This window comes from Anopheles gambiae, chromosome 3, assembly GCF_943734735.2.
Source record: "Anopheles gambiae chromosome 3, idAnoGambNW_F1_1, whole genome shotgun sequence".
Classification (NCBI taxonomy): Eukaryota; Metazoa; Arthropoda; class Insecta; order Diptera; family Culicidae; genus Anopheles; species Anopheles gambiae.
This window is the reverse complement of record NC_064602.1, coordinates 95,468,376-95,482,681: the sequence shown is the minus strand read 5'-3', so window position 1 is coordinate 95,482,681 and position 14,306 is coordinate 95,468,376. Positions and strand designations below refer to the sequence as shown.

At 46.4% G+C, this 14,306-nt stretch overlaps 1 protein-coding gene across 17 annotated transcripts in view; it reads right to left on the bottom strand.

The window, feature by feature from the left end:
• LOC1280523 (receptor-type guanylate cyclase Gyc76C) overlaps positions 1 to 14,306 on the bottom strand; it is a 55,354-nt gene that overhangs the window by 4,738 nt on the left and 36,310 nt on the right. For 16 of the 17 annotated variants that reach the window (XM_061657376.1, XM_061657382.1, XM_061657372.1 and 13 more), the window contains 12 exons: positions 12,315 to 13,027; positions 10,447 to 10,515; positions 7,945 to 8,154; positions 7,008 to 7,162; positions 6,107 to 6,326; positions 5,417 to 5,594; positions 5,067 to 5,263; positions 2,907 to 3,200; positions 1,835 to 2,167; positions 1,570 to 1,735; positions 1,179 to 1,488; positions 2 to 395 (listed from right to left, as the gene is read on the bottom strand). In XM_061657376.1, the coding sequence (XP_061513360.1) occupies positions 2 to 395; positions 1,179 to 1,488; positions 1,570 to 1,735; positions 1,835 to 2,167; positions 2,907 to 3,200; positions 5,067 to 5,263; positions 5,417 to 5,594; positions 6,107 to 6,326; positions 7,008 to 7,162; positions 7,945 to 8,154; positions 10,447 to 10,515; positions 12,315 to 12,974 (3,186 nt within the window). In that variant the 5' untranslated portion in view covers positions 12,975 to 13,027. Of the gene's footprint in view, position 1; positions 396 to 1,178; positions 1,489 to 1,569; positions 1,736 to 1,834; positions 2,168 to 2,906; positions 3,201 to 5,066; positions 5,264 to 5,416; positions 5,595 to 6,106; positions 6,327 to 7,007; positions 7,163 to 7,944; positions 8,155 to 10,446; positions 10,516 to 12,314; positions 13,028 to 14,306 lie in introns of those variants that run through there. The other variant, XM_061657389.1, reaches the window with a different exon arrangement.

Here is a 14,306-nt window from a genome sequence, read left to right as displayed (position 1 = left end):
CCACCATGTAAGCGTCGCCGATCGTTTCCACCTTGTACACGTCGTACCCCTTGATGATGCGATCGAACACCGTGTACAGATCGTTCAGGAAGTTGACGACCTGCAGCGGCGTACTCTCGGCCGACATCGCTGTAAAACCAACAATGTCGCTGAAGTAGATCGTCACCGAGTCGTACGATACCGGCTCGACGCCGAGTCCTTTGGTCAGCTTCTCCGCCACCGGCTGGGGCAGCATCCGGTGCAGCAGATCCTCCGTCTTGCGCTTCTCCTCGCAGAGCAGGCGCGTCCGGTCCTGCACGATCTCCTCGAGATTGTTCGCGTACTTCTCCATCATCTCCATCATCTGGTCCATGATGTTTTTCGATTTGCCGCCGCGCATGCGCTTCAATCGATTCCTGGAGTTGCGTGAGTGCATGGGTTGAGAAGAGCGGGAGAGAGGGGGGAGAGAGATTGTTATTACGTTGTGATCAGTTGAAGAAAAGATTACACACAAAAAGAGCGAGCTTCCTGGTGATCAGAATAGCCACTCGGTAGCATGAGTGAACTCAGAAAGAATGGGTCAGAAAAGCGTTTGGAATCTTTAGCCTACTCTCTAGAGTCATATCATCGATTTATTGAAGTCTAGACCTATAATCAGTTTTGAAACTCACTCAATCATTCACATGAGTTACAATTTGACACAAAGAGTCAAATTGCTAAGCTCTAGAATGAGTTATTCCTCTTTCGCATGAGTTACCTCACTATGAGGTAGTGAGTGGTCGTCCTGGAGCTTGAAACAACTCATTCCAGCTCAACTCTCTGTGAGTCATCAACTAGTCAGGGTCGAGTGTTCACTCATTTCATAACTCACTGTGATGAAGCTTTCGAACGAGTTACTATTTAACTCTAAAACAATTAAACTCTGCAATGAGCTAGTAATTGATGCGAAGAGTTAGATCACTCATCAAGATTTAATTCTTTAGAGAGCTTTGTAACTCACCAAAGCTCATTGTGAGAACCCGGGACCGAGAGTTAATTCGCTCATTTAAATTTGACTCTCAAAAGAGTTATTTCACTCACTGGAAGTTCCTAATCGGTGCAATGAGTTAAACCCCAAATGAGATTAAGCAAGCTGTTCCTAACACAGATTCGACTCATTCATGCATTCTGACTCAGCATACAGCTCACCACTCACTTACCTAATGTTGGGAAAATCTGGCCGCAGGTCTGCATTCTCGTCCCAGCAGTCGCGTATGCAGTTGATCACATAGTCGGACACATTTTCGTTCTCGATCACGCTCTCGATGTCGGGCCGGAACGGATCCTTGCCCGGTTCGGGCAGCGCCTTCACCCGATCGATGATCTCCTTCGGCTCGAGCTCGGTGTACCCGAACGGGCCCCGCCGGCCAATGATTTCGAACAGGATGATCGCGAACGCGTACACATCTCCCTTCTGCGTGCCGTACACGCTTGGTTGGCGAAGCAGCTCCGGTGACTTCCAAAACAGGTCTGTGAAAAGGTGAAGAGAATTGTGTTCAGTATCGTTAGAAGGAAGAGGTGTGATAAAGGAAAGCTGGTAGTGTGACTCACTTCGGTAGTGCTGATGTTCGCCGATCGACTCGTTCTCCGCACAGTGGCGCAGATCGTGCAGACCAAAGTCCGTCACCTGCAGCATCCAGCGCGACGTCACGACGCAGTTCGACGATTTCAAGTTACCGTGATAGTTTAAAGCTGAACTGTGAATGTAGATCATTGCCTGAAGAATGGGAAGCGCAAGCGAAAAACTCCCATTAGCGAAAAAAGAAACTCAACATCAAACTCCGTACCGAAACGGACAAACGCAAACTTCACTCACCTTAATTAAATCATGCACCAGTGATGCAATAAATAAATCATCTAGCTTGATATCCTCGTTCTCGATGATATCGTACAGGCTTCCCTTGGCACAATAATCAGTGACTAGTAATATCCGCATCGGCTCCACGCAAGCCCCGATGAAGCTATTGATGTTATCGTGCCGCAGGTCGCGCAGCAGCCGCATCTCCTTCATGATTTCGCGCGAGATGTCCTTGCGGCGGGAAAACTTTAGCTCCTTGATGCGCACCACCACGCTGCGGAAGCGGGCGGTCGGCGTGAACACCTGGTTCGAGCACCGCGACCCGAACGACTGGGCACTGGCCAGGCTGAGCTGTTGGTGGGGGAACGAGAGAGAGAGAGAGAAAGAGAAAGAGATGAGAATGATGGGTGGAAATAAATGGAGAAACAAACTGTCGGTTGGAGAGCGGTTTCGGTGGTGAAGTTTCCGAGTTTGACCAACACCGGAAACGCTTCGTACGCTTTCACTCGCACAAACTGTTCTGGAATCGGTGAGCTGAGGCTTTAAAGCAATTACGGTGATGGAAAATGGTTCAAGCGGTCGAATTCCAGTGGTTGCCGATTGGCGAAATGGATGGATAAGTAAATTGCATTATCCTGAAGGTAAATGTTATCCGATTACTTCGAAACCAATCCAAGATCTATGTATAGTTGTGAAGCTAGGTTATTGGAGGCTTCTTGAAGCATCAATTTTCCAATAAATCGAACCTGAAGAGGATTTTCAAGTCATTTAGAACACGTTAGAGTGTCTTAAAGCTATTCCCAGAATTGTATATATGTAACTCTTCCGCTTAAAGCAAAGGTAAAAGATAGCGTGAAAAAGGACATTTCGTTCATAAAAATAACAGAAAAATGAAGTTAAATGTACCAAACATAGACGCTTCCATAAATGCGTTCAAGTTTGATCCTAAGCTCTACACAGGTTAACGAGACTGTGTGATGCGTTACCGCACAGAGAGCGTCATTGCGCAAAAAAAAACTCCCATTTACAGTTTGCATCCCTCCCACCATGCTCATCCCACCCACCGGCACAATGAGAATAAAAACCCTACCTTGCTCGGCGAGGATACGATTTCCGTGTTGAAGTAGCCCTTGATGTCGCCCGGATCGATCTTCCACAGCAGGCCCTCGATTTCCAGCTCGATTTTCCACTTGCGATAGATGCTCATCGTGATGACGCCGGCACAGAACAGGATGAGGGCCAGGACGCCCGCCACCACCATCGACATGATGTGGGTGTCGTCTTTCATGCAGTGCTCGTTCATGAAACCGCACGACGGCTCATCCATCGGCCGGTCCGACCCGGGCCAGTCGATCGCGTTGCCCACCTTGGACAGCTTAAACTCCTGCAATGATGGACGTGTGTTTGTGGTTAGTTATTGTGAAAAGGAGCCGGCATATAGATTGATCCCTGTTCAAGCGTGTGAGAGTGTGTGACCAAAGAAAAAAGAACGATCTGTTCCCTTTATCTGGCGAAACAAGAGGAGCACAATTGAAAGACAAAATCCTCCCTTCTCGCAACGACAAAAAAACTCCTCACAGTGAATATCCTACTTCGCATTGTGCTCTTTCCCTGGAACTACGAAATCAAATCGATGTGAATCTCTGAGAAAGCGCCTTTTTCATCATCTCCTGCTGCTCCCCTTTCCATAACACAATGTCCTGCGCCTGATTGCACGTGATAGAATGGAACAATCGGAAGCTTAACTACTACCCCTTGGGGGGGCCAGCAGGGGATGCAAGTGGGGACAAAGGGGACCGTGGCAACCGTGGAGTCATACAATGCAAAGCTCGTTACCGGCCAACCAGTTCCAACCGGATCAACGCAGCGGGGCCTGATGCCGCCAGAGCGCGGAGTGGTTAAAAATAATTGATAATCCTTCAGGAGTCGTCGCACAAAATCCCAATCCCATTGTACGCCGGATGGGTGTGCGAGCGTGGGTTATGAAGGTTGTCCAGCAGCTCATTCGCTGATTTACATTTCGGTGGGACATCCATGCGATTGGTTGTTTCCTCGTTCCTTACTCAACTTTGTTCGCGGTGTCACTTTGTGTTCGTTCACGGAAGTTAGTCAACTTGCTGCCCGAGCTGAAATTGAGTACATAGTCACGCTGCTGATTGAGTGTATTGAGCGTCCTTCTGTTTGTGGCTCTGTGTTCGCAGTGTTTCCCGCGCGGTCACGGCAACGATGGTGAATCAATGCCACACTGCAGACAGTGTAACAAACTTCGAACTCTTGATTGGGTGAGATACATTCACTTGAGAGGTGCTCAGATCTTCGGTACATTGTGCTTAAAGCAATGTGGTTGAGTGTTTAACACATCGCCAACAGTGTTGCGTTCGTTACAATATGCCACTTTTAATTAGTCACCCAACCCTAGGCACCAACCCAAGGACACTACAGCACTAAATTCATTCTCGTAATTTCACTGCCAGTCCGGTTCATTGAGGAAAATGTTCGTTTGAACTGCGGTTTGTTGGGTGTACAAATAAGTTAGTGATAACTTTGATACATTATATTGCCTTTTTTTGATAATCAAATGACATTATTGGGATTGTATGCAATGGACAATCTGTAATAAGTCAAAATACATCAACAACTTATTAATACACCTCACAATCTGAAATAACCAGCATCTGTAGAACTCTATCGAAGAACATGTCAATTACTTAACACCTAGAATAGATGGTTTAAACGGTTGACCAACTAAGCTAATAAATTGATACAGCAATTTGTAGCGGTGTAGTGGAGCACACAACATTGTGTAAATAGTGTAAATGATTTAAAACAATTTACAATCTCCATCCTTCTCTTAAATCCTTCGAGCAGAACAACGCTTTAACAAACCCCCCGTTCATCATCGTGCTCGAATGTCAGCAATAGATCCTGCATATATAATTGTAAATCAAATAACACATGTCTGACTGGTATATTACTCTCGTTGCTTATTCTCTCCCTCTCTCTCTTTACCTATCTCCCTCACTCTATACTAGCTAGCTAGCACCACAAAATCTACAAAACCAATTCGTATTTTAATGAATCCTTCACTTCAAATAATTCGGATTATTTTCCGGTACGCTGTGTTTGGTTGGCTTGGACCGTGCATTCGACACGAATCCCACAAAAACCCCTCCCCTTTTTTGCTCACACACCCTCTCCCTAACCCACCCGTTGGTTAAAACAAATACGGAAACAATCACGACTCACTCACTGGAATTTCATCGTTTCGGTGCTGGTTCGTGTCGTTGAGGTGCTGCGGTTGCCGCATCTGGAAGTGCGCGACCGGCCGCATCTGGAACTCGCAGGAAAAGTTCGCCTCCTCGTAGAACTCCCGCTTGAGGGCGAGCACCGAAAAGTTACCCTCCGAGTCGCCGTAGTCGTCGATTTTAATCGTCGCACCGGCAACGCCTGCATGGTGAGAGAAATGGACGAAAAAAATGCCCCCGCCCGGGGAAAATGGAAATGTGAATATGTTCGCACCATTCGCGCAATATGTTTCGGGGGATGGCTTTTTGTGTGTGTGTGTGTGTTGCAGTGGCAGCTACACGCTACTATACTCACTGTGGTACGTTCGGTTGTTGATGATGGTTTGTATGATCTTGGTACCGTTGCTGGCCACGTCCCGGATCACGTCGCTCGTCAGCGGCCGGTGCTGCTGCTCCTCCTTCAGCAGCTTGTCCAGGGCCCAGGCGTACAGCTTCACCGAATCGTACAGATAGGCGGCATAGATCGACACGTACTGATGGGAATATGCGAGACCCAAGAATGCAAAGGAACAAAACAAAGCGATGGTTAAAAAAACAGCCGACTCAATCCAAGTGTGCGAAACGAAATGAAAGAGAAAACTCCATTACATTGGATTGGAAAGAGGGAGTGGGATGGAAACAATAGTCCTCCACTGAATCGGTTGCCAAGGATTGCTTTGATGGTAGTCAAAAAGGAATTCTTGCTGTTTAAAAAGCGAGAGGCGCTTTTTTTTGCACGCGCCCGAAGCTATGCAATGCTTCTTTTTTAATCGTGTATTTTGAAGGTTCTGCGCGACCTTTTTACCTACCGACGGCATTAAGAACAAAACGTGTGTGCTGTACAAAGGCACATTTGAAATGAAACATCAAAAATGAAAGAATCTTTAATAAAAAAAACTTGCAACAAAGTGACGAACGCAAAATTAGAACCTTTTTGAAAGTTTAACGACGAGCACGGGCAGAACATGAATACGGGCGCTCAAAGCAACAAAAGGGGCTCCCTTACCTTTACGAACTGATGAAAGAGCGACGGCTGCTTGAAGAAGAACGGCTCCTTCTGCGTGTACTCGCGCACCTTGTGCGTGAACGCTTCGAACGTGGGCAGCGGTTCGGAGGCGACGACCACCAGCAAGCTCTTGCTGCGCCGCTCAAAGTCCCCCGGCAGGTCCATGCAGTTCTTCACGTTCGGTGGCTTCTCGACGCGCCACAGATACTTGTTCGACAGTCTGTGGGTGGGGGTGTGGGAGATATGAAAAAAGTGATTTAGAAGTAATGTTTTATTTTGGAGTTTTTGGAGCTAAAAGTGGCTAAAACATGGGTTTCAGTTATAACTCCTCAAGTTGTGTAATAAGAAATTGAATCAGAAATCTTCTCTTGTGCGACTCACAGTTCTGTGGAACTCACATCTTATCAACTCACAGTTCTGTGGAAATGTGTACTAAATAGCTTATAACCTACACCATTATAGCTTCAAGTCAAACTAGTCTCAAGACTGCTCGAGTCTACACAGAGCTGAACATATTGACCGGCCAATGAAACGAACTCTGCTCATTTCAAGTCCTTTTGCTCGAGTTGGAAGCAGAAACCGGAGACGTCATTGAAAGAAAAGTTCTAAATTTTACCACGCTAAACTAGGAAAACAATCAAAAGAAACGAAGAAGAAGAACTGTCCTTGAATGTACCGCAACCATCTTCTAGCAGTTTGGGATAGGAAAAATAGAAAATCAAACTTTATTTTCCGGGGAAAACTTTCTCTAAAACTACCATATTCAATTTTCCGTTGCTACCAATGTTGCTGGGAGAATGTTGCTTCCTGTATCTGTATGTTTTCCCTCCCCAAAACAAAAGCTCGGAAATCCATCCTACTTGACGTTAGAGAGGGGCACACAGGCAGCTCGCTTACTTACTTCGGCGAATAAGTCATCATGTCGGCGGATATGACCAGGTATTCGCCCTTCGCAAACAGCTGCATCCCGTCCATGGTGGCCATCATGTCAACGAGCTGGTTGCTGTTCCCGAGAAACACGTAGATGCGCGTCCTGTTCATCGTTTTCTGTATGACCTGTGGTTGTGGGTATGGCGCCCCAGGTGGCCAAGCAGAGAATGAAGAAGAAAAAGAAGAAGAAACGGAAAAGCGTACGTTGAAACACGAGAGCTGATCAGGAAACACGGTGCCGCAACGGCCACACACACACACACATACGAGTACATTAAAACGCGCAAAACCATACACATCGTTAATGGTGAGCAACGGGATGAACGAGAGAAGGAGTGACATGGTTTAGCATTAGTGCATTATTAGTGGATGGGATGGATTTCAAAAGAAAGCAGCTTAAATAATGGAAAGTGATACTTTAAACACGGTCCTATTAAGAGCGGATGAGTGTAAAATGGATGAGAAGCGCGCTTTCATCTGTTGCAAGCTTACACATGTCCCGGACGGGGGTGGTTGGGCTTTGTCTATCTATTATCTACCAAGAATTAGTTAAATTTAACTCCTGAAATTTCGATTGGAAAATATTGTTCAACTTTCGAAGTCTCTATCAACAATAGTTGGCAACAATTCCGTTGAACGAACGAGCAAAACCCTCCAAAGCCGTACTCAACCGTACTCAAACTAAACGGCGCCCCACGTCCAGGCCAGCCGTACTGACACGAGGGAGCTACATGTTCCAAAATCAGCGTACAACAGAGTGTAAAGCATTCGTCCATGGGTATGTGCAATGATGAAAATGGGGATGGGGATGGTGATGGGTACAAAACGACGGCCAAAGCACTAACAACAACGCCACAGCGCCGCTGCGCTTAGACAACATTTAATTATTTATTGTAATAATATAATACCGTGTACCAATATCCACTACGGCAGCAGTCCATATCGTCCTGGCAGCACTTGTAGTTGTCGAACACCATCTCGACGTGGTTGACGGACAGGTTGTTGTTTTTGGCCTGCGTTTCCAGCGAGGTGGCCACGTTCTTCCACAGCTGCTCGTGGATGATCGAAAACTTCCGCCAGCCGTAGTACGTCAGCAGCGAGATGATGGATTTGGTAACCTGACATAGACAAGGGGAGAGAGACATAGAGAGAGAAAGGGGATAAGACGAAAAGCGTTATCAAAACTGTAACAAATTCGGGCAATTTGAGCGGTTGCTAGCTGGCTGAAAGGTAGTTTTCTGCGCGCATATTTCCCCCTTCACCGTAGATGCGTTGCGTTTTGTGCTGTAAATGATATTTAATTTATGTTTGTGAGAAGAAAGAGCTGCGCATCGAGCAAGGGGTCTTTGAAATTGAAATGTCACTAGCGTTGAATCACATCAAACGAACTACTGACTCGGGCAGGGAGCATCCTCTGGAGAGAGAGAGGATAACATTCCAACATTGGCAACCTCAAGAGTTCATGTACAAGATGAAGAAAAGTGTAGCTTTTTATTCATTTTTTGCTTTCGGAAGGGGATGTTAGCATAGCACAGATCGAGCACAGCGTGTATTGGAATCTTTCATCTTTCAAATGTCACCTGCAGCTGAGCTTAAGTGGCACAGCAACGAGGTGAGGAGGCAAATAGAGTGACAGTTTCAAATACATGGCCAATGTACGAGTCAATTCGAAGTATTGAGAAGTGTTTCACTGATTTAAAAGGGGGAACGGACATTCTCAAATTAGTAAATTAAATTTTAAAGCATCTTTTAAGAGAATACGAGTCCGAAAAGGTTTAGAAAAACATGTTTCCAAGTCCAGCAGCGTCGTAACATGCAGCTTGTATATTGGTGCCATGACCAGGATTAAAGTCAATATATTGTAGGCATTTCTACATTACCAAAAAACCCTTTCCATAAAACAACTTCCATGTCGAAACCACTCCACCTCTTTTAAGGCATATGTTGTTCCTCAAGCCCATGGTATTTCATTGATGCAGCACGAGCGCCACATAATCGGCGCAAGAAATTTGATTCCCCAAGCATTTAAGCGCGCGTGTGCCGTGCCGCGCGGATCGTCGGTACGGCACAACGTGACGTGGCCAGGCGGTGTAATAATTCACTTTGGAGTCAATTTTCCATTCATTCAGAAGCCGAAGCAGCCGAACAAACTAAAACCAAAAAAGGGGAATAAAAACAAGCTCGGTTCTTTTGCTCCGGTGCAAAAACTGCTCCATCAGTACTTCCGATCGGTGCTGCAAAAATAAATTACCCGGCTGAGCCCGTGGTCTGAAGGTGTCGAGTGTCATGTGTCAGCTTTCCCGACACCTCCAGCTCAGCTTCGGCAGACACACACACACACACGAACTCAATCCGGAAGTGATTATCGTCACCCAAGAGAGGCAAATTTTCTGTAGTGTTTGCTTTTTTTCTTCTTTGGGTTTGTTTGTTGCTTTTGCACATCTCAGCAGGCGAATGCACAACATTATTTTTAGAGGACACGCTTCGGAAGAACATTCCGCTGACCGCGGGGTATCGCTGGAATCATGTACGCCACTTTTACGTACCGTGCTTGCGTATGAATGCGCAAAGCAACAGGTGGTGTGTGGGGCGTGCGTTTTTTTTTGTACGCATTCTTTTTTGCTTTGCTAAATTGTCAGCGAAATTGAACGCCTTTACTCCAATTTGGTCTTCATCGCGCGGTGCAAACTGTGAGTCAACTGCTCGGCTTAACCGCCGCCCGTAAAGGTAATTGGAAGACTTGGAAGAGATCCGGACACGCTTGAAGCTACCGATGGGGGACTGGCACCGCCATGTGCCGTACGCGTAGAACGTAATTATATTTTCTTTTGCTGTGCTTGTTCCGGTTTATAGCTTTTCTTTCATTTTTTTGGTTTATTTGCGATTTGACGAATGACAAAATCGATCAATATGCTAAGCACACACGCTTCCGTTTGATTTTGGGGGATTTTTTTTCGTTTGTGTGTGTGCCTTATTTTTGGAGCTATTTCAGGAGAATGAAATGTGAACGAAAATCAGATTTTAATGATGATATCGCAGACGAAGAAGGAAATCGCTTCTTTTTATTATTTTTGCTTGAATGCTGGCTTGCCATCCTGTTAACTAATTTCCGGCCTTAACACACTCCGTTTGATAAGAGCTATTTATTTAGGACAACCTTTTGAATTGTGCCATCCAAAACGGAGGCTTTGATGTTGTTCTTTGGCAAGGAGAAATGGGTAATGAAGGATACTGAATAAAACACATCCTTTTAATGAAACAAATAAAGCAGCGCAACCTATTTTCACATATTTCTCTAATCGGTTACATGTTCGTATACAAAGAGAAGGAGTGAGGGATAGAGCGGACAATTTGTCACTAGCACTCCCCGGGGGTAGGGAGGGAAATAGAACACAAACACACAAACATACCTGAGTATCGGGTGGCTCGGTGCGGGCGAAGGTAGGAATTGGTGAGCTACGCTGCAGCTCGGAACATCTCTGCAAATAGAACAAAATCAACACCACAAGCTTTAAACTCGTAATCGGATTCAGGTTTAAGGTGTAGTTTGCAGCCCTTAAATGGAGGGAGGGGGAGGGGGGCTCATTATTTTGCAGAGTTTTTAGTGCGCAGTTTTGTTGTACGATACGATGAATATAAACCATGAATTGCTCGAGATTTAATCCTATTTTGTGTTGCATTTTGCATTCAAACTATCATACGTAATAACTATCTGCTATAAAATATATTAAATTATCAAATTATTCCTTTTTTAAGCTGATTTATTTAAGTACTAGTGCTAATATAGCCTTTTCCTGTGGCGGTTTATATACAGTGGCGCCCATCTAAAGTCGGATACCTCATATTTTCACCTTTAATCTGACTTTGCGGCACCCTGGACAGTTCCCTAGACCTTTTATCGGAAAACTTTTTCCTCTCATCGTTGAGGACACCCTTTAGCTGTGTCTCTGCAAAAAATTAGATCGATATTGTTTAAAATCTCGAAACACCATGTATAAATGTGATATAAGGTAAAAAAATTGTCTTCATTTCATAGCTAAACGACTACGTAGCATGCCAATATTGACCTATATGGTTCATAAATCATGTGAAATCAGTTACTATAGGTCCATTAACTAGCTTGGGTGGTCATCCAGGGTGCCGCAAAGTCAGATAATAGGTGAAAATATGATGTATCCGACTTTTGGTGGCCGCCACTATATGATTTAATATTTTTACTATTTATCCACCATCCACCAGAATAACAAACAAATTGCTAGAAAATGTATAAAATGTCACATTGCCCCTCTTCCTAATTAAACGACAACCTTTCCCTCATTAAATACGGATCGATGGCTATCTAAAGATCACCGTGCCGCTATCGATGTCATACTGTCGCCTTGTCGGCCCAACGCGGAACGATGATGTTTGCTATTGTTGAGTTAATTAGCAATCATCAATTACCATAATACCGAATGCCTTCCATGTCTTCCGTCTGCCCAGGCCAAGTGTTCGCCCGGGCGAGTAAACAAACCCCCGAAGCTCGATCGAACACCCCAAGAATGCTTATAATTATGCAGGATGGGGCATCTTGCACCCTGCCCGAGCGCCTGCCCTTATGAACCAACTCATCTTTTCTGCATTTATCATTTGCCTGCCTTCCTGCTTCTCCTTCTTCCAGCAGCCATCCACTCCTTTGACGCATCGGATGTCATCGGGCGAGGGAGACTTGGAATGCATCACAAGCATACAAACAACTGGACAGCAGCAGCAGCAGGGGCAGCAGTACCCAACCAGTGGGTGTTATTTTTAGCGCTACATTATTCATTTTCGTGCGACACTTTTGCACACATTGTTCTTGGTGCTTGAGGCGGCACAGCAGGTCAACACATCAAACACACACATACAAACAGAGTGTTGTAACAAGAGGCATCGCAACGTGGTTCAGGGCGTCAACGTCCACTAACAAGCCGAAAGGTCGAATCCATCGCTTTCCATCTCCCATTATCGCGCGCTGTAATCGCTACGAGCAGGGCTGATGGAACGTAACGGGCAACGGTCAAATGGTTTGATTATTGATAAGAAAACATCGGCTGATTGAAGACGCGTTGCTCTTGGGAAGGAACGAACAAGATGGCACGAATTCACTAAGTGAATGGTTTGATTGCAATTCTGGGGCAATGGTTTCTGGTATCTGAATACTCCCGCTAGAGCGTCTAGATTCGTGTGCATTCCTGAATGTTTCTAAGAAAGGCTCCTATTACTCCACGATAACATAGAATCCAATTGCAATACTCACATACGAGATCATTGGTATGTCGCGGCTCTGCGAAACGATCGCCTCGGTCTGGCAGGTACCTTCCGGGCCGAAGAATGCCGCCACCCCGTCGCAGATCATCTCGGTGATGACACGTGTCGCGACGACGGTTTCGCCGCGCGTATCGTTCCACCGTAGCGCGAGCGTCACGTTCGGCAGCAGCTCCGGATCGTTGTTGATCTCGTCCAGCGCCATCGTGAGCGCGCCCGAGATGGTGAGGCCCTGCTTCTCGATCAGATCACCCTTGACCGCGGTCAGATAGCCGAGGGTCAGCACCGTCCGATTGTTGCGGAACTTCTGGTGCGGCGAGTTCTCCGGCATCTTCGTAATGTACGAGCCGGATGAGTGTGTCTGCTGCTGTTGCGGCGGCTGCGACTGCTGCTGCTGTTGCTGGTGCTGCTGGTTCGTTGATTGATGCTGCAGCAGCAGTGACTGAGGTTGATACGGGTCATGATAGAAGGGAAGGGCGGCCGAGGCAGACGCTTCGGGCGCGCTCGAACTCCCGGTACCACCGCCGGAACCGCTCGGCGTGAGACTGCCGCCACCGATGCCATTCGGGCCGGGCACTAGGGCGACCGCGGCCGGCACATGACCGAACGCCACCGAGAGCAGTGCAAGCAGTAGGACGGGCCAACGCGTCATGGCCCCCTCGAATGGGGCCGATCAGCGCGACTCCAACCGATTTCGAACACCGGCTGTGGAAGAGAAAGACACAGAATCGTTAGAATTAATGTGTAATTTTCCGTAAAATTGAAGATAAATAACATTTAAGCGAGCTTAAAGTACAGCTTGTTCCACATCATCTCCTTTAAGATTCCTCTACACGGAACACTTTCAGTCCATCACACCGGGAGCGCATAGCTTCATCATAACTTTTCCAGCACATTCCCATGTCACAAAGTTCAGCGCCTGCTGCCAACATCAAGTAGAGCATAATCTGTGCCTGCTACGCTACTTGCCAACTAATGCTAAACCCACTGATGAGGTTGAGCTGTATCCCACGATTTCCCCCAGGGAGGATTTAGCAGAACAAGGTACGAGCTCGAACTCGAATCCTTTGCTTCAACATGCTCACTCTATAATACGCAAATGTAATCACCTGCGCACGGAGCAATCGCTCACTCATGCATCTAATTATGTTAGGCTGCTTAGTAATCACTACCGAACCACTAGTTAATGGGTTTTGACGAGTGGCGTGGAGTGGCGGAACACGGTAAACCCGATACCACACTACAGGACACAACTGGTTGGTCTCGTAAGAGGGGGCGCACTTAATTAATCAGCTTCACATTTCAGCACGTGATGGTGCAGCTGGTGGGTGGAAAAGTTTGCATACACATGACAGTGCAATATTCTGAAAAAAATTAGTTGCCTTCCTTTACCTCAATTACACAGCAAACGAACTTCGTAGTTGTCCAGAATTGTCGGAAAAGTACAAATTGTGTGACAAGGAATTGTTTTAAATGATTTAGAGCAGGTAATGTTACCTTAAATGGTGCTGATAGACTTATCATGCAACAGGATTTGGTTCGCACTGTACTGTATAACTCTCTCGCACAACTAATTGCCCTTCCCTCTCGTTAACACACTCAACTCTTTATTGTTCCCTACACGGCGGCCCGGCACGATGCGCCACAAATGGATGGAACGTGCAAATACGGTTGGCGTCTGATCACATCGAGATTCACAGTGACCGGTTCACACACACGTCCACCTCCACCAGGTTGGCACTTGTTGCTCAGCTGAACGGGAACCCACCATAGTTTACCATACCACATTTCGCTGCACACACACGGTGACTGGTCGTCACGTGCCGGGAGTGTGCCAGATTATTCGATCAAATGTCGTACCGTGGCGCTTGTGTGTTGGAGGGGATTGGGAAGCAGCGATAGGAGGGTAACCGGAGCAAATAGTAAAAGTAGTGCTTTATGCTATCACGTGGCCAGCACACTCCAGCTGCCTGCCGGTACGTAA